At 42.7% G+C, this 20,038-nt stretch overlaps 1 protein-coding gene across 2 annotated transcripts in view; it reads right to left on the bottom strand.

Annotated features, from left to right (window-relative positions):
- mmp16a (matrix metallopeptidase 16a (membrane-inserted)) overlaps positions 1 to 14,429 on the bottom strand; it is a gene marked incomplete at its 3' end in the record, with an annotated part of 79,379 nt that extends 64,950 nt beyond the window's left edge. For both annotated transcript variants that reach the window (XM_079291964.1, XM_079291965.1), the window contains exon 1: positions 13,944 to 14,429. In XM_079291964.1, the coding sequence (XP_079148090.1) occupies positions 13,944 to 14,063 (120 nt within the window). In that variant the 5' untranslated portion in view covers positions 14,064 to 14,429. The remainder of the gene's footprint in view (positions 1 to 13,943) is intronic.
- Between the last annotated feature and the right edge of the window lie 5,609 nt (positions 14,430 to 20,038).

The following is a 20,038-nucleotide window of genomic DNA, read 5'->3' as shown; positions in this document are numbered from 1 at the left end:
TGAGTTTATACTTTAACCGGCGCCTCTTATTCAGCCGTTACAGCACTTGTTCGGAAACACACCGACCAGTGCATTGCAAATCACATCAGGTGATGCAGCTCAGCCAATCAAATATGAGTATTCTGACAAGTTTCCTGACTCGAGCGAGGTTTACACACACCGTGACACACGAGGGAGAGCCGAGGAAATAGAAAGAAGAGCAGAGAAATTGTGCCGATCGAAGAAGATATCTTGCATGACGTTCTCCAAAAACAGAAACGTGTTCAGAGAGAGAATATAATTTATAAGCAAGAATGAACAGAATCTTATATGTTAATTATTCCCACAGGCAGTTAAATCCTCTACCCCTGTCAAGCGCTTTCCCCCCGCGAACGCGAATGGCTGATCATGATTTTCAGACCCCGCCCTCTGCAAACTATCAATGGATAAATCCAAATAAAGAAAAGTCACGGAGGAAAATAGAGAGTTTAACTCTGCGTGGACGTCTTCATTTGCTTTCACTGCCAACGATGCTGACTTACCTCTATGCTTCCAGAACAAGCACACAGCATGTGTCACGCTGGAGATGAGCGAAAAAGAGCGATTCCTCAGCTGCTGCAGAAAACTCTCCTCTACATAAGAGTTTGATATTGTTATATCAGGTAAAATTGAAATAAAATGTCAAGAATTGTCTTTATTCTTGTTCTATATTTTCGTAAATACAACAAACTGTAGTTTTTGTACATATAATATAACTATATAACACTTTAAAAGCTGTGATATCAAATAGCTTTTGCAGCTCCAGACACATTTTATTTGGTTTTATTTGAAGCCTTCAAAAATAAAGCGACACTTAGCGACGAAACATCCAACGCTCGTGGGAAAGCCTGTTGGGCTTCTTGTTGTGTATGCAGGTTTACATACACATGATAAATAAATGTCTTTGTGATCATCACATTGTATCATCTAATTTATTTGACAAGGGTTTTGCTTGTTAAACTGTAAGTGGATTTAATATAGTTATTGAATACAAATCAAACCAAGAGTGAGATCAATTCGTTAAACTAATACAGTGTTAATATTTGAATGGGCCCCGGGACACTTTGTACTTGAAAAGTTGGGCCCCGAGGTCAAAAAGGTTAAGAACCCCTGATTTAATTCACTGGAATTAAAGTTTACGCTTCAATTTCTGTGACAGTCGCGCTTTATTTCATGAGTTGTCCTGCGCTACACACGCTGCAATACTGGAGGTAATTAGGCTCAGGCCGTTCTATCAAATCACAGAATTACACTTGCTATCACAGCAGGTTCGTCACGCACCCTCAATGAGCTCTAGAGTGTGTTTACAAGCCCGAGCTACTCAGAGAAGGTTTATATGCAGAATGGGACGGAGGAGTCGAGCTGTACCTTGTGTATTCAAACAGCATCACTCACCTCGAGTACACAAACTGTTCCTGCATATTTGTAAGAGTTTATACTATACTGCATATATGCACATACTGTCTGCAGCAGCAACATTAGTAATCCCATCATGCATCTGGTTTACAGCTTGGCCGTTTCAGCCTCTTTTGTCTCGGAATCTGTCGCAAAAGGTAACAGTGCTTATTAGTTTCCTAATGCTTGTGTAATTATCTTTAAACACCTTGTATGCTATAATCAGACAGCCAATGAGTGCACGCTGTTCTGGATCTGGTTCTCGATATGCATTCTTTCATAATTCAGAAGATCCAACTGTCAAAACTGAGAATGGTAACTCCACACTCACAAATATCAAGGTGTGTCCCCTGACGTGACAGGCAGAGGGTATTGGCAGCCTTAAAATACCAGTGCGTGCCTCTGCTGTGGGCGAGTTGCTATTAGTACTTTGCCCCAGAGCCCTCCTGGTTTTCAGTCTCCTCATCTCATCAGTGAATGATTTACACCCAGGGATGCTGAGTGAATACGATGAGCTCCCCACTAGGACAGAAACATCAGCAGCAGAGGACCTCGCCCCAAGTTCTTTTGCCATTTCAATATCAGGCCGACCAAATATTAGCAACCAAAGAAAGTTGAAGAAGAAAGCACATTTTTGGAATCATACCAGTCTGATACATAAGATAATTGTTTGTGTGTGTGTGGTACGCAGATCCATCTTCAGGGTTTACAGTCGAACTGATCTCTCCGATTGTATGACATAAAACATGTCCCATAACGGAGTGGGGACAGAGCGGCCAGAGCTCTGGGCACAGGTGACTCGTGGGAACAAGATCCCGTCCTCCTGGGGAAAGCCTGCCGTCTCCGACCGCTCTGAATTATTCATCGGTTACACGCAGAACCACTGGCGAGTGTGCCAGGGTCGTCAAGGCAACCACAGCCCGTGCTGCCCACACCGGTAACCGCAAACCCACACACCCACAAACACACACACACACATAATTTAACTGCTGCACTTGAATTCATACTGATTTGCATTTGCAAAAGACTCAACATGACTTTTAATAACAATATCATCTGCACCCCGTGACCCCAAAGCAATGCAATTATTGCAGAGGTTGGAACCCCCACGGTGCACACACACACACAGACGCTCTAAAGATACTTAATGCGCGCCATGTTCACCATCTCCGTGGCCCCAATAGGACAAAATGTCACAAAAATGTCACCCTAAAATGTCACAGTCTGATCATACATACTGATCACAACTGTCCCTCCTAAAGTGGATCGTCTTTTGAGGATTTGTCCAAAGCATTTTGATGATGTCACTTAAGATGTTGGAAAAATGACGTTTAAAAAAAGCCCTCCCTACGGCTGATTAATATTCAAGTTATGTTTATCTTGGGATGAACTGTGACTGACCACATATTCACACATGCTGGTGTAAGATTATGTCACCGCGCACAGAAACAGACCGCAACAGTTGCCACAACACGTATAATTGTGCGGCGTAAAGAAGTACGCCCCCCCCGAGCGTTTGTGTCAACAGCTTAATTGACAGCCCTACATGTGAAGCCCCATTGGCATCAACTAATGTTGCAGTTGTCAGACACATTAAAGATTTAACAGCTCAGTAAGCTGTGACCGAAGATACATCTCAAGCGAGAGAAAGACTGTGTTGACATGCAGGCAGAAAAGATTGGGAACACACAACAATAACAAGTGGCTGCTGAGGAGAATCAGACATGTGTGTGTGTGTGTCATTATGAATCATTTAGGTCAGTGCAGGTGTTGTGTATTCTCTAGAATTGGGTGAACAGGCTGCACAGACACCCCAGTGGCTCCGAAATCTGCTCCCTTACCAAAGCCAAATGACGTCAAGAATGCAGCGCATGTGTGCGTGTGTGTGTGTAAATAACTGACTCATCACAACTAAAATGGATCCATTCTTCTTTGTGTCCAGCACATTTGATGGAAATCTGATCATAGATTTTTGAGATACCGTACATTGTTGACAGACTGATGCAATCCTTGGTAGAGTTGATTATTATGACTTGTCAAACCAGTCTTTATGAATTGATTCCTCCATCTGAGACAGGACGTCGACAGAGGGGAGAACTCCCTCTGTTGTAGGGTTGCACGGTGTATCGACACTAAAAAGGTACCGCGGTACCTGTACGTTAAAAACGATACGATTTTGCACATTTTTAGTATCGATACTTTATTAAAATAGCGCGCGATCAGAGCACACTCGCTGCTCCGCTCCCTGTCATGCTGCCTGCAGGCATGCAAGGGGGCGGGGCTGCACAGCGCGCTCACAGCAACAGGCAGCGCGCGCACTCACAGCGAGTGATCACAGGGGAGACATGCAGGAGCTTTTACCGACCGTTCTCGGCTTGTTGGAAAACAAGATGCCAGAAGTATCATCTGGAAGTACTTTGGCTATATTGCAGACAGTGAAGGAAAGCCCACTGACCGACAGAGACCCGTCTGCGAAACGTGTTTCAAAGCCACACAGACCAAGTGAGGAAACACGTCTAACATGGCAAAGCACCTTTCAGACAGACACCCCGAACTTTTTAAAGAGTTCAAAGAATGACGGGTTAGCAAATGTGATTATAAACATGAACACCCCCAAGCTCACCTATATACAGCTAACACGAGTAGCCTCAGCCTAGTTTGACAACAAGCCTATATGATCATGAGGTCACAATGCACACAGAAGTGTACTAAATGAAACACAATTCATGCAAAATGGCTACATGCTGGTGGAGCCTGAGGGTGGATCTTGAGCTAATTATTTTTATTTTTAGTTAAGGAAAAATAATTATTCCATGAATTAAGATAAAATGAAGTGAAAATATCAAACTTACTATGCAAGTAAATGAAGCATTGTTTACCCACCCACTCCCACAGACAGTCAGACCAGCAGAGTCAGCTGAAATCGTGGCACCTTGTAGTAGGGCTGCACGATTATGGCCAAAATCATAATCGCGATTATTTTGATCAATATTGCGATCACGATTATTCATTAATTCAAGTCACATTTGGATGGGCACTGCTTTCGCTTCCATGTTGTGCTGCATTCCAGATGGTGTACGTCTGTGCGGCGCTGTGCGGCGCGGACACGGCTCGAGCGCACTCTGTGCATGTGATTTGTTCTTGGTTGGCATCACTTGCCCTGGGTCCGAGGAACTTCCGGGCGGCGGGTGGTGGTCCTTTTCGAGGGGCTGGCTCCTAGCCTTCTGCTCCTCATCTTTTATTTGGCTTTCGCACGGCGCCCGTGGCCGTCTGCTCTGTTGTCTGTCTCTCTACTTCTGCCAGAGTCTGCAGGGTGCGCGCATGGCGCCTCCCATCTCGCTTGATTTGATGTGTAGCGGAGCACGCATTTTAAACGTCAATATCGCAGACGATCATGCTCATTTAATCGTGGCAGCCAAAATCGTGATCGCGATATAAATGCCATTTGTTAAGTGTTCAAAAAGATGGGCAGGAACAAGCTGGTAAAAAAGGGAACCGTACAGATGTTTTATTTATTACTATTATAGATAAATATACCAGTATCGTATCGTATGTGTGGTATTATATCGAATTCTGGTATCGTATCGTAAGTATCGGTATCGTGATACTTATGGCAGGTATCGTATCGAAGTCATAATTTTGGTATCGTGACAACCCTACTCTGTTGTACAGCAGATTATAAACCCGAGTGGCAGCCATAGTGGCGTTCAAACACTTAACGTGACTCGGAGTGAAGCACCGCACCTGATGACTCTCTGTGAAACACAGGCAATGCGGTGCTTGTGAGGCTTTTGCTGCTTCCACGGTGTTCCTAGGGAAAGCTAAAAAATCCATTATCACAAATCCCAACGGGATAAAGCGAGGGTACACTACGGAGCACAGAAATAGCTGTGACTGATACAATGAGGATTTTATGTAACCAGACAAATTTCTTTGACATACATGTAGGGCTGGGCAATAAATCGATTTAATCGATTAATTCGAATGTGTGCTTTAAGGCGATGTGTTTTATTGAAAATCGAGAAAATCGCCCCCACCCCTCCCCCCCGTTGGGTTCCCGTAGTAGAGTGCGCGCGCATTGTTTACAAACGAAAACAATGGCGGCCAGCAGTGAAGCTCTCGTTCTTAATTAAGAGAGGGAAGAATGTGTCTTCGGTGGTCTGGAAATGGTTCGGGTTCGTGTCATCTGACACAGAACAAACAGCACCACGATGTAAGGTCTGTCTAAAAGCTATTGCTACAAAATCAAGCAGCACAACAAATTTAATGCAGCACCTCAAACAGAGGCATGCCGCCGAGTGGGAGAAGTGTTGCGCCCTGAGGAGGGAGCAGGACCGCGGGAGCACAAGCGACGCCGCCGCCGCCGCCACCTCACAACAACAACCCAGCATTTTGGAGACATTCACCAACTGTACTCCGCATGAGAAGAAGAGTGCCCGGTGGAAAGCCATCACGGATGCAGTCGCGATGTATATCGCAAAAGATATGGTGCCCATATACACCGTGGAAAAGCCGGGGTTTATTCACCTTCTCAAAGCTTTGGACCCCAGGTACGCGCTACCAAGCCGTAAACATTTTTCTGACGTTGCCTTGCCTCGGCTGTACAATAGTACACGCCAAAGGATCTCTGCGGAGCTGGAGGGATGTCATTCTACTCCGCAACAACTGACCTGTGGTCCAGCAGAGTGATGCAGCCTTATCTAAGTTTAACGGTGCATTACATCAATGACAACTGGACTCTGCGAAGCGTCTGCCTGCAAACGGTTTACTTTCCTGATGAGCATAAAGGCGAAATAATTGCCCAGGGATTAAAAGACGCTCTAAGCTCGTGGAATCTGGCTGAGGACAGACTCACCTGCATGACGACAGACAGCGGCACGAACATGCTCAAAGCTCTGAGAGAAAATGGGTGGCCCAGCCTTCAGTGCTTTGGGCACAGATTGAACTGCGCTATAGGTAAGAATCAAGTGATATTAGCAGCTGCATGATGTAATTGATGCATTATACCAGTATTTACACAAATGTGCATGATTAATCATAATTATGGTACATGGTCCTGTCAGTGTGTGTGTCTGTCTGTGTGTGTCAGTCTCTGTGTGTGTGTCTGTAATAAAACACAACATAAAAACTAAATAAAAATGAAAACTAACAGAAAAATACAAAACTATAATTACTTGTGTGCATGCTCTTGTGTACATTAATAGGGTTAGGGTAGCATGCAGATATGTAAAAACAGAAAAAAAGACAAGTTTGTGATTGTAGGTCATGTTACACAAAAATGTTTTGCTTGTGTATTTTTTTTTTTTTTTACAGAGAATGGTGTGAAGGACCCACGGGTCGATCGAGCCGTTGGTGTTTGCAAAAGGGCTGTATCTGCCTTTTCTTACAGCTGGCTGAAGAGAAAAGGAATGGCTGAAATACAGACTGAACTGGGGTTACCCTCTCATCAGCTTGTTACAGAGTCCCCGACGAGATGGGGCTCCCGCCAGAAGATGATCGAGAGGTTTCTGGAACAGGAGAGAGCCATCGTCCGTGTCTTGGGTGCGGACAAGAAAAGTCGCCATCTTGTGCCCACTTGGCAAGATCTTCAAGTCTTAGAATCCATTAATCAAGCCGTCAAACCCCTCCAAGATTTTACAGACGCACTCTCAGGGGAGTCATACGTGAGCATTTCATGTATTAAACCGGTGCTCCATTTGTTCAGAACCAGTCTCCTACAGCCAGTGGAAAAAGACACAGCGCTCACAGCAACAATAAAAATAAAAATAATGCACTACCTCGACGACAAATACAGCAACGCTGTACAGGAGGAACTTTTGGACATCTCAAGGTTCCGTACAGCCTATATTGACCCAGACAAGGTGGAACAAGTCAAAAAAAGGGCTGTCGATGAGCTCATGTCTCTACCTGCTCCTGCTGACAAGAATACACCACAGCAGCCTGGTCCAGCTAAGCAGGTGTGTGAAGGAGAGCAGCGTCCACCAAAGAAAAAAATGACTTTGGCTGCCTATTTCAAACAGAATGCGCCTGTGCCATCTCCTAACCAGTCAGAGGCAGATAAAATACAGACTGAACTGACAACTTACCTCCTGACCCCTGAGGTTGACCCAGACACCGATCCACTTGACTGGTGGAAGCGTCACCAACTTAACTTTCCAAGGCTAAGTACTTTAGCAAAGAAATACCTCTCTGTGCCAGCTACAAGTGCCCCCTCTGAGAGGCTTTTCAGTGTGTGGGGGGGGGGGGGGGGGGCATTGTTACATGCCACCGTGCATGCCTGAAGCCAGAGGTAGTAGACAGGCTTGTCTTCCTGGCAAAAAATATTTAGAAAAAACATGCACTACTGTTTAATACTGTTGGTTATGTTGTGAATGCACTTGATTTAGTTTACATGCACTTATTTACTGTGCAAAATATGTTATGTTGATGTTAGATCAGATGTTGCACTTTTGAAAATGTGAATGTTAAAGGGTCACATACATTTTATTTCATGCTGTGTTTGTATCAGTGTATTCAGTTAGAAAAGCTTACTGTAAAAAGTTACATTTGCACAGTTGTTTACAATGGAAGGCTACTATTTAATGCCATTTAATGTTATGTTTAATTTAATTTTATATTTAAATGATTCAGGGAAACAAAAGAGTGACCAAATACTTTTTGTATACTACAGGCACCTTTCTACAATGTTCAGGTTTTGTTTGCACTTTATTTTTATCAACCTACGAGGGAAAATCATCACAAAATAAAATAAAAAATTGTTTTCAACGGCTTCTGTCATCTGCAAAACATTTTGGGGGAAAAAATAGATTTAAATCGTGAATCGGATTTTTTGTAAAAAAAATCAGAGATTTTTTTTTTAGGCCGTATCGCCCAGCCCTACATACATGGAAACAAAATCATTTTAAAAATGAATATAATCCTGTTTCACTGCGATGTTTTGCAAATTCCTCAAATGAACACATCGGTCACGTTGTGCCTGCGTTCAAAGCTTCGGGGGTAGCGTGGACCCGATGTTAAAGCAGCACAGGCGGGAGAGCTTGAGCTACGCTCTTGGCCTTTAAACCTGCTAAATGTGACATTGCATCTTACAGTGGTGCAAGGAGTTCAGAACCACCACTTTAGACCAAAAAAAGGGGGAGGGCGGTTACAAACAGTTCCGGGCGGCGGTGCGTTTGTGGCACCGAGCGATGACAACTCTTATGCAACATTCGATTCAAACACAGACACGGGAAAAAGAGATTAAAAACCCATTATCTCTCTATTAATTACTCCGTTATGTAAATGCTAATGATTAAAAACAACCCAAGAGAGCTCGACTGCTCGCAGAGCCCTCCTACTGCATGTGGCCTTGCAGAGAAGGCATAGAAAGAGTGACATATAAAATCAATGTGGATTGAACCAGAAAATAAAACTCACAAGGAGATGAAGGAGATGAACTTGTGGCTGTGGCATTGTTAATGGCATTGTCTAGTTTGCAGAGAAAATGACTTCTTGAGGGGAAGACAGTCGGATAACCTAAAGATGAGGAGCTATCGGAAGGAAATTTCAGCAGTAAGCACACGCGTAGAGTTAAATGTTACAAGTCCGTATTAATTACAGTTCTATCAGCCGGTAACAAAGTATACATATTGCATAATGGCAATTTGATTAAATGAATTATATTCACATTAAGTATAAAACATGCTACCTGCATCTCGTGAGTTAAAGGGAAAATACACCTAAATTGTGCGTAAAGTGTCTTTATTCTTTGATTTGACGGTTGCTGGAAATGAATAATACCTGACTGACAGTCAATTAAGATATTTTACTCAGTAAAAACTCTGAACTGAATTTGTACCTTCAAATGGCACATTTTTTTTAATTTTACGGTGCTATAAAAATGTTTTTCTCAAAAATTCCACACACTGACTAATGCACAAGTTTAGGACAGAAATGGGTAATATCACAATATTTGAGGTGCTACAAAAATATTTTTTTGCAATAATTCCATACAATGACTGATATATATGTAATCAAGGCATCGTTGACTTAATAATTGTTAATAGTTGTTTAAAACATTTAATAATAACAATAAATTGGTTATTTATTGTTATTAAAGAAATAAGAATAAGAATAAAATTGAATATGATTCTCTGATTTATGTTTGTTTTTGTTAAATAAATCTAAGAAAACACTTTGAATCTGTAGGCTACTGCCTAATAGTCTTATTATTGCCATTTGATGACAATTGCTCATATATTGTAAGCCTAAATAAGTATATGTATTATTTTGAACAAAGGTTAAATGTTATTTCACAAGTTTCAAAAAATGCCCCCAATGTTTTGAAAATGCCCCTGGATTTCAGTCAGTGGGGGCAAAAATTGCCCCCCAAAAAAATAGGAGAATTTCCTACCCTGCATGAAGGTGTGCATCTTTGAGACGACTCCTGTGTGGGTTTTTGTTCATCTTTATCACAGAGAACAGCTGCTCACACAGGTATGTGCTTCCAAACATGCAGAGCATTTGAGCAGCATGTAGGCGGAGTTAAGAAAGAAGAAGAAACATTCCTTTATTAGTCCCACAGTGGGGAAATTATTCTCTGCATTTGACCCATCCCTGTATATAGGGAGCAGTGGGCTGACTATGACAGGCGCCCGGGGAGCAGTTAGGGGTACAGTGTCTTGCTCAGGGACACTTCGACACAGGACACGGTGCAGCCAAGGATCGAACCGGTGACCTTTCGGTTGGCGGACAACCCTCTCTACACAGTAAGCCACGGTCGCCCCCAACTGTCGTTTCGGGGGTGAAGCTTGGAAACTGTGCAGTGCCCTCAGAATCATACTTTGCCTTGAGTGTCATTACACTGGAGGTACAGGTGCTCTTTCCACGTCAACTGTAAACGGCTTGCTGAGTAGGGCTGCAACTAACGATTATTTTAATAATCGATTAATCGGGTGATTATTTTTCCGATTAATCGGATAAAAAAAAAAAAAAAGCATTAATTTCCAACCCTTTATTCAAAAACGGAACTGATCTTCAGAAAGTGCACAAACAGGTTGCTCCTTGAACATCCCTGAGCTGTTAAAGTAATAATTTAAAAAAACAAATGGACAAATGGACTAACACAAAAAACATACACATGTGCACAGAAATATGTATATTTTTGTTTAAAGGGACCTGAGCTGTCAGAACAATAAATAATTTATAAAACATAAAGAAAAATACAAATCAGAAAACTTAACAGGATTTGTTTGAACACCAGAACTTGTTCTCTGCACTACACTCACAAACTGAATCATCACCGTGGTGCTCCCGTGCCATATCATGTCGCTTTTGAATGTCTTGCAATGAACACACTTTTTCAATTTATTAAGTGTGAAATGCTCCCACACCTTGGACGACTTAGGTCGTACTGATTGCTCTGCCTCCGCCATGTTTCAGAACAACGTTACGGGTCCGATGCTCTTTCCTCTGTTGTAAATTGTTTACTTTTATTGTGAAGAGCATGAAAACGGAAGTGATTTTACTGTGAAGACACAGGAAGTAGCATGATACGTGCTTATTCACGGCAACAATGATAACGATAAGTGAAAACCGAACGTATATGTCGGGTGCAAGAGCGTGGTCTGTTCACTGTAACAGTTGTTAAAGTGCAGTTTTCAGGAAGTAAAGTGTTCCGTTCAAAACCAGACGTGTCTTGGTCGTCATTAGAAGCTGCGCTCTGCTCCGCTCTGTTTTTCCTTTTTTTTTTCTCAAACATCTCCGCGATTTATTGAGTGGCGTAATAATCGCGCGACACAATGAATCGATAATGAAATTTGATAATCGATAATGAAAACTATTTTAATAATCGATTATTATCGATAAAATCAATTCGTTGTTGCAGCCCTATTGCTGAGCATTTCAACTTTTAATTTCTGAGCTGCAAAGTCGGCAAATCGCCAAGTGAAATCCGTGTCAAGTGCACCCAGTTTATCAGCAAAATGCAGTCGGGAACACAGCAGTGGAGACTTTTACTGCATCACACATGTCTGTGATCATACGTCCCCATCCCTGAAGCTGGAGGTTTAGCGCAGTGAGATGCTTCGTTATGTTGCACAAAAAGCCAGCTCACATCGCCACTTTTCGTCCCGGAGCTCTGTGGTAGGACAGTTATGATAAACATATGATATTTTCTGACGGGCCGTTGTACCGAGGGCCGGATATATACTGACAATTGAATGACAAGTCTCTAAATGTGTTGATCCTTACTCGGCTTTTCATCTGGGTTATTTTGTCCAGGGCCAAGTTCAGAGTCTACATTTTTCTTTTCAAATATTTCTCCATCACTGTTCGTCTTGTCACCGCAACCTCTCCCGCGCGTCATTTCATTCTACTGTCCTAAATTAACAAGGGCATTACTGCGCTACCTACTGCCACCCACTGGCATGGAAGAGCATGATTACTTAGCCAGCCACTATATTGCAGCTCAGACGCTCAACAATGGCAAAGTATTTGCAACAACTAAATAATATTTTTTTAGACTCAAATTGGACATTTTCCCATGGCACACTGGTGTGCCGCGGCACAGCGGTTGAACATCACTGCCCCAGACAATAACAGTGGTTATATTAGGGGCCACAAATGGCTCGCATTACAGTCAAAAGCCCACTTCATACTAACTTGGAAGCTTTGAATTCATGTCAGGAAGCTAAAAACAGTGATCACAGATATGAAACTGCTGCGTTAGCGATAACAGGAGGCTGCCATCGACATACATTCAGAACTCATCTCAGAATGTTTTTACTTTTACACATGCAGATAAGTATTGACTGTTATTCTTACTTTTGCCATTGAAACGTTTCCTTTGTTCCCACGGGGCTAAGCACACATTTAAAAAGCCACAGACTGACCAACAACCAACAATTGTACCAACAATGAATCGCAAAGATCAAAGTGCCTCGACTGCAGTTAAGAGAACATTCACGTGCAAGTATGACAAAGAAAGAGCTTGGAAAAGAAAGGGCGAGGTGTGAGGGCTGGAGGATAATAACATGCAAGTCAAGGCAGTGGACGTGGGAGACGGGAATGTGAAGCCAAGTTGGGAACTTGAAATACATTACAAAACAGGACGATGAAAACAACACTATCCGCCGTTGTGTCTTGCAACAAAGAACAAAGCTGGACAGTTGAGAAAAGCATGGGTTTTGACATCCGATTGGCCCAGAGAAAAAGGGTGTTTGGGTTATTTTCTGGGACAGCGGTCAACAAACTTAGCCCAGAATCAGATTGAACAACCGGAGTACAAAGAACAAAACCGTTTCACATCTCTCCAACAACGTCCTTCCCCTGTCTGTCACGTGAGCTCGGACATAACCTGTAGCATCTGGACTAAATCTGCTCCCTGCGTGGCATGCCAAGCCTGCAAATCATGTGAATATAGGACTTGACCGACTGTCAGTGGACATGCCAGGATGTCCCCGCGTGGTGTCTGCCACATTTGTGCGCGCAGCCAAGTGTGAGAGACAGCGAGAGGGGTTGCCATGTTAACACTTCATGATAGGTGCATGCATCCAACTTTGGCTAAACGGGGGGGGGATTTGCTCTGGAAACACAAGGGGATGTGAAATAGACAGATGTGTCCTTCATAAAAACCCAAATTACTCTCTTCACCCAGGGGAAGAAGAGCTTGTGTTTGTGCTGTGGAGTCTCGGGGAGAAAGAAAGACAAAAGACACATTGACTCTTCTAAAGGCTGGTTGAGTGTTAACGTTTATTGGCGTAACACTTGTGGCCTGAAGGCTTTTAACAATCCATTAAGTCGGGATATGAGATCAGAATGAAAGGACATGGTTCTCTCTCTCAGTTAGAATCTCCTCTGGCTGCCCACATTGTTGCCTGTGAACTAATAAGATCTCCTTCTCATGAACGGAGCCTCGGAGCATGTGCTGCTTTGGCAATAATGGCACTAGTGATACTATCAGGATGCTCTAAAGTGAGGATTCTCATGTCTCAAGTCACTGGAACCCTAAAAACACAAAGATTTGGCCATGAGCCCACTCTGAATATGTGCTTTGACTTCTTTGGGAAGATCTTTTGTAGTCATTTGAATTACATATTGAATTACATGTGTATGCAACCTTTATAGTGAGAAAACAGTATTAGAGTTGACTCATTTTAAACTAATCTTGTGGCCTGTACTCTAATTGTACTACCATGAAATCAAACTATTTTGCATGGTGACACTGCTTTCTCAGCTGAACTGTTAGCCCACTTTGAGAACGTGAACAAGCCCAAATAGGGAAACAACTAAGGGTTATTCAGCCTATATTTAAAGTGAAATATCAAAAAAATTCCCATTTGAAAAAAAGAAGGAAAAAAAATCAAAAGTGGAGAACAGGACAACCCAGCTGGACACCTCACAAAGAGCCTGTTGTTGAAACATCAACACAGACTTAATGCATTATTCTCTTTGAAATAAGAGCTCAAACAATGCAGGCTTCTAGGAGGAAAGCACATCACCTTTACGAAAAAAATGTTGTCGAGTCAACAAACAACGGTCCCGGTTCTTACCTCGACACTGAACGGCTGCTCCTCGCCGTTCACCGCACATAAAATCCACAGCAACAACTGCAAGCATAGCGTCCACATACAGCAGAGACATCTCCTATTGCGGACCGCCGATAAAACCATAGTGAACCCCGCTGCTGTCGCTTAATGTCTCTGTTCGGTTATATTTACAGTCGATACAAAACAAAAGGACAGCGGGGATAAATCCTACACGTTTAGCAGCGACATTGCCGATGTCTCGCTGTTTCTCTTGCGGCGCCGAGAACAGAGGAGGAGAGGAGAGGGAAAGGGGGGAGAAGCAGCGGATTTGTCGACCGCTCGCTTCGCTGCTTTCCGCCGCGGGCTTCGGCAGGAGGTTATCCCCCGGGGAAAGTCTCGCTGTCAACGCCTGTCCCGGTCTTGCAGTCCCCGGGTCAGTCCTCCGGTGCACCGGCCGTTGTTCCAAGCGGACGCGTCCAGCACGTTTTCTGCAGCGCGCGGCATAGCTGCCCGTTTTCAATCGTGTTTCCCACCGAATGCGCATGCGCGCGCTGCCACGAGCGCCCCCCCCCCCAACCCACTCCTCAGCTAAATTCTCTTATAAAAACAGACCATGCTCCCGACGGCTTTTGTTTGAAATGTCTTTCACAAGCTTCAGTGTCGCTGTTTCCTCTGTCAGGGCATTAAAACTCACATGTTCATGCAAATGAACACTAAATTAAGTTTCCAGATTTGGAGTTTCCCAGTGTTTCACAGCATGATTTGATTTTAACGTTGTTGTAGTATAACCCAGAAGAGAAGTGTAACTTCCGAAATAAAAGTGTAATGCAGCTAGCTCACCTTATTTCCCTTTTCACATCTTTCAACGTCAGCAAGTGGGTTTCAGCAAAGGGCTGAACCTGAATTACTTTGGATATATTTATGAACGTAATATAGCAATGTTACAGCCATGGCGTATATCAAGACAAAGGTCTTCGAAGCATTGCTTTAATAAAGCCGAAATAACCTCTTTTCTAACATATTTGTTTCTGTAAATTGCCTAGAAACACTGTCAGTTATATGAGAATATTCCTCTGTAAGCTGTTTAGTGTTTACATAGTTTCTTTAAATTTGTCTTTTTGCCTTCCCATTAATTGGTTTGGATAAATCAATCATTTTTTTATGTTTTAACATACTTTTTATCTACCAATACAAAACTGCATGTTGTATCACTGTATTATTTGTGCGTATATGTGTGTGTGTTTACTGTATTCATTTTGAAAAACCGACACGGCCACCAGAGGGCGATGATGAGCTCACTGCTTGTTTCAATAACCACAACCCTCAGTGAATTAATCTGCTATGTTACCCAGAAGTCCCTTCTGTGTCTCAGCTTTGTTTCCAGTAAGTGATGATGGTGATGATGTTGCCATCGACTGTCATTGCAGTTACTCTAGAGCAGGGATTCCCAAAGTGGGGTGCGCGAGCTGCCTCTAGGGGGTGCGCGAGAGGAAAAGTGTAATGGCGGTCTGATGGTGTAATAATATTAAATATTAAAAAAAAATGTAATTTTAATTTAAAAACTGTCAGGTGGGACATCTGAAGCTATCAGTCGTAAAAGAGGAGAGGGACAGAGAGAGAGAGAGAGGAATCGGAGGCGAGGGAACTCATTCATGTGTTGGGTCTATAAATGACGCACTACGGGTTTCATATCTGGTTACAGAATAGCGAGAAAGGGGCTACCGCACACAATCACTGAAGACGTGAGCTTGCCAGCTGCCAGAGAGATGGTGGAATGTATGATTGGGGAGAAAGAAGCAAAAAAGTTGTGCATGATCCCGGTGTCCAACAACACTGTGTCGCGCCCCATCGATGCTTTGTCCGAAGACATCCTGGCTACATTAGTCGCTCATTAATTGTAAATTAAATGTGATAATCTGCCTCTGAGCCTGTGCGTGTGTCCTCGCAGCCGTATTGCTCTTTAAAAGTGACGCCTTGTGTAACTGAAAGTTATTGAAACTTTGTTGCAGTGTTTCAGGGCGTTTTCACACCTTCAGTTCGTTTGCTTTGTTGCAGTTGCTCCTTTGTTCTGTTTGTGTTCACACTGCAACATTTAACAGCGGACTAAATCTTGTAAACAAATGCCACGCGCGAGCAAACTGTTCTCTCATTGGTCCGATTCTTATGCGGCTATGAAGGCTTAAAAGGCTCTGTTGCTTCTTTTTTATTATTATTATTAAGGGGGGGGGGGTGCGCGAACCCGGTCGGGATGTAGAAGGGGGTGCGCGGCCTAAAAAGTTTGGGAACCGCTGCTCTAGAGTAAGTGATGCCATCAAGGTCCTGCTTTTACAGGCTAACCTTTCATCAAGGCCTTATCATCTTTACATTTCTAAAGCATCCTATAATGAGTTTATATTTTCATAGTAAAAAAAAAAGTTAGGTGAGTCGCATCATTAGCCCATTGATGGGGTTTCAATTTGCACACACAAACACACACACACACACTACCCTGCTCTGGAGAAATGCTCAACGATCACACTGAATGAAAAACTCCATTTAAAGTTTGGAAAGACGTCAGCAACATCACTGTCAGGAATACAACCATTTGACCCCTACTGGACCCACGAGTCTTAGGTTTCTAAGACACTGTCACACTACAATGGTGAAAACGTCTCACTGTAAGTCATAACGGGACTACAAATAACACAGTTCACACATGTGAATTAAATGTATATCAAGATACAGTAAGGGAGAAACATGTGACACAGTTCATCACGGGTTGGATAAAGGAAAACAGATGCGCTGTGCTCTGAGGTCTGCTGACTCACACAGCCATTAGTTCACACTGCGTGTAACAAAAAGCGGATCGCAGACTCGGGAATTGTTGATTTACCTTTTACACAGCTGAGCCCCCGTCTAGAATTGTAGAGATTTATGGAAGATGCAGAGATGGATGATTTACCTCTTAGTTGATGAGCATAGACACTAAAATCACACTAGGAATCCCCAGTAGATCAATGACTCAACCTAACCTGGCAAGTTCTCATTTCCTCTCACTGTTGAGATCATGCTAAAGCCCTCCTCTCAATCAAAATAGTGTGTTGCTGGAAACCAGCACAATTTCTGTCAAGAAGGTAAAAAAAAGAAGATGTATTGTGCCACTCCTCTTGGCATTTCCAACACTTTTTTTTTATCCCACGCGACATCTGCCAACTTCCGGCATACATTCATATGAAATTGATGCTGGTTGCCTGCTACACAAGTAAAGTAAAGACAAGATGAAAAATGCTTTTTTAATCCTTTTTAGATCCCATCCCTGGTGATATTCTGCACCTCTATAACAATATAAACAAAACAAATAAAAAACTTTAAAAATTCTTTGTTTTTCTATATCAAAATGTAATAATCGTTTCTTCCTTTAAAAATAAATATGACTTGTGCTTACACAAGGTGGTACCAACCAATTTCAACCAATAATAGAGTGGTGCAGGGATAATGCATTTTTTGTAACCCAGAAGTTAGCATCACACTGGTTCCCTTGAAAAAAAGCAAATCGGTTTTTTCCATTTTATTCTGAATCATTGCACAACCTTCACAAATGAACACCAATATAATGATTTGCGAAGCTTGAACGCAATCGGCAGAAGTAAAACGCTAACGTTAGGCTACAAACAAACTACACCACGTCACTTCACATCACCACCACTAAGCTAACGGCGGACTATTCAATGTGATGACGTTTTGTAGTCTCATTTAGCCGGACACGCAAAAGCTTAAAAATTTAAGATTGGGGTATTGTATTTATTTATTTTATAGCACAGCACATCATAAATACATAAATATACCTTCCCCTCAAATCTGGATCTGCCTCAATAAATGCATTAATGTGCTGCCTGGCTGATGTCAAAAGCTGGCTCTCGCTAAATTTTATATGCCTCAATGAAGGTAAAACAGAGATCATGTTAATAAATACACTACTGGTGCATTGTACAACGGGCAGTGTGAAATTTATTTGTTGGCTGGTGGCAGTCTTTTGTATGTACTGTAGGTACTGTGTGTGCGGGTATGTGGACTGGCGACAGTCTGTGTATGTAATGTATGGATGCAATATGTTATTTGTATTGTTTTAACAGCCAAGACAAATTTCCTTCGGGACAATAAAGTCTATCTTAAATCCCTCTCCCCTTTCAGCTGCTATACCGGACAGTCCTTCATTGTGTCTTGGCCCCATGGCAACCCACTGCAAATTCCATGTCAAAAATCTGGGTGTGATCTTGGACTCATCTTTAATATTGGACCTCCAAGTTGCGTCCGTGGTCAAAGTCAGCTTCTTTCAGCTAAGACTCTTAGCTAAGGTCAAAGCCTTTCTATCCTCAAAATACCTGGAGAAAGTTATTCTTGCTTTTATCACCTCTAGACTGGACTATTGTAATTCTTTGTATGCTAGAATCGGCAAAAAACTTCTATCACGCCTTCAGTTGGTGCAGAACTCTGCAGCGAGACTTTTAACTGGTACACGCAGGCATGAACACATTTCACCGATCTTAAAATCCCTTCATTGGCTACCTGTAGAGTACAGAACTAATTTTAAAATGTTGTTATTTGTTTTTAAGTGTTTAAATGGCACCGCCCAGTCTATCTGTCTGACCTGCTGCAGCCCTATACCCCACCTCTCTCACTAAGATCTCTCGGCTTTTAGTTGTTTCGAAAACAAAAATGACAACCCGGGCCGACCGGTCCTTCTCTGTTGCTGCCCCTAAGCTCTGGAACAACCTTCCCCTTCATATTAGGTTGTCATCCACCTTACAAATGTTTAGAAGCCATTTAAAAACCTATTACTTTTCCCTGGCCTATCACCTTTGATCTTAACATGGCACTTTTGTGTGATTTGTGTCAGTTTGTCTTGATTGTAATGTCACTTACTGTTATTAATCCAGTCTTTGATTGTATGCCTGCCTATCTACTGTATGTGCAGCACTTTGGGCAACCTTTGTTGTTTTTTAAAATGTGCTGTACAAATACATTTTGATTGATTTTGATTGATTGATCATGATGCATTTTCCATCCAAAGCCATCTGTCTGCCACCTCTGTCAGCTATTGAGTCACAACTAGGAAACACGTCAAACCGGCCACCACAGCTTCGTGACAGAGCCTGACATTTAACAACCGTGAACGCATAGCAACAGTGTGACCCGATTTACCCCAAAAACAGGTGTTTCCTCCTCACCAGTTTCTGAGCAAAACTATCCACCACCTTACTAACATCCATCGTTCTGACCAGATTGCTACTTCCACACATTATTATTTCCATTTGTGCAGTTTATGGCACACAAAAAACAACTTGTGATGTTAATCTCCCTTCTTATTTGTTTTCTACACCCACGTGCACAGGCATCTCCTGATGATGTCGGAGGGAAACCGGTCTGTTAGCACTGAGCTACAGAGCAAGCAATTTCTGTCAGGTTGACACATTTTTTCTGTGACTGAAAGCTTCTGTGCCCTCCTTTAACATTAGTAAAAATGATTGGTAATTTGCATCGCATTTGGTCGAATATCCGTTGCCGAATAAACTACACGGGCATGGCTGAAAGGAGAAAGTAGTGACACAGACGTTTTGTCCCTTCTCTTCATCCCTTGTATTTAATTCATTTCACTACACTTAGCTGTGATAAAAGTTTACAATCATTTGGCCAGTGGGGAACTTTGACTTCCTTGCTTTGTTCTCCTTGTGCTCATTTCGAAGTTTGTTGGCTGGTTAAATCATTTTCTCATCCGGACTTCCTCTCTCCTTTTTCTCATCGTCTCTCTCTTCCTCTTAATGATTTCCTCTCTCACTTGATACTCCTGAATACCCTTTCTGAAAGGTTCTGGCCCTTTCCAACTGTCCCTCCCACCAGCGCGGAGCTTTGCCAGGATCCTCAAAGCCTCCCTTTTCAAACATGACTCTGTCTCATAACTGCTGCATCTGCTCCCAGTCAGACCTCCTGGTTCTCCTGGCAGCATGAATCGAAAGCCTCCCATCTGTCTCCCTTTCTCTCTGAGCGGAGGAATTAAATAAAGAGTATGGAGGGAAGATGAAATGACACGAGCGATCTGCAACGAAGCACTGATCTTCCCCCAAGCGATTGTATTATTCAAG

The sequence above is a fragment of the Melanostigma gelatinosum genome (genome assembly GCF_949748355.1).
Source record: "Melanostigma gelatinosum genome assembly, chromosome: 20".
Taxonomy (NCBI): domain Eukaryota; kingdom Metazoa; phylum Chordata; class Actinopteri; order Perciformes; family Zoarcidae; genus Melanostigma; species Melanostigma gelatinosum.
The sequence above is the reverse complement of the archived record's forward strand: the minus strand, read 5'-3'. Positions and strand labels throughout refer to the sequence as shown.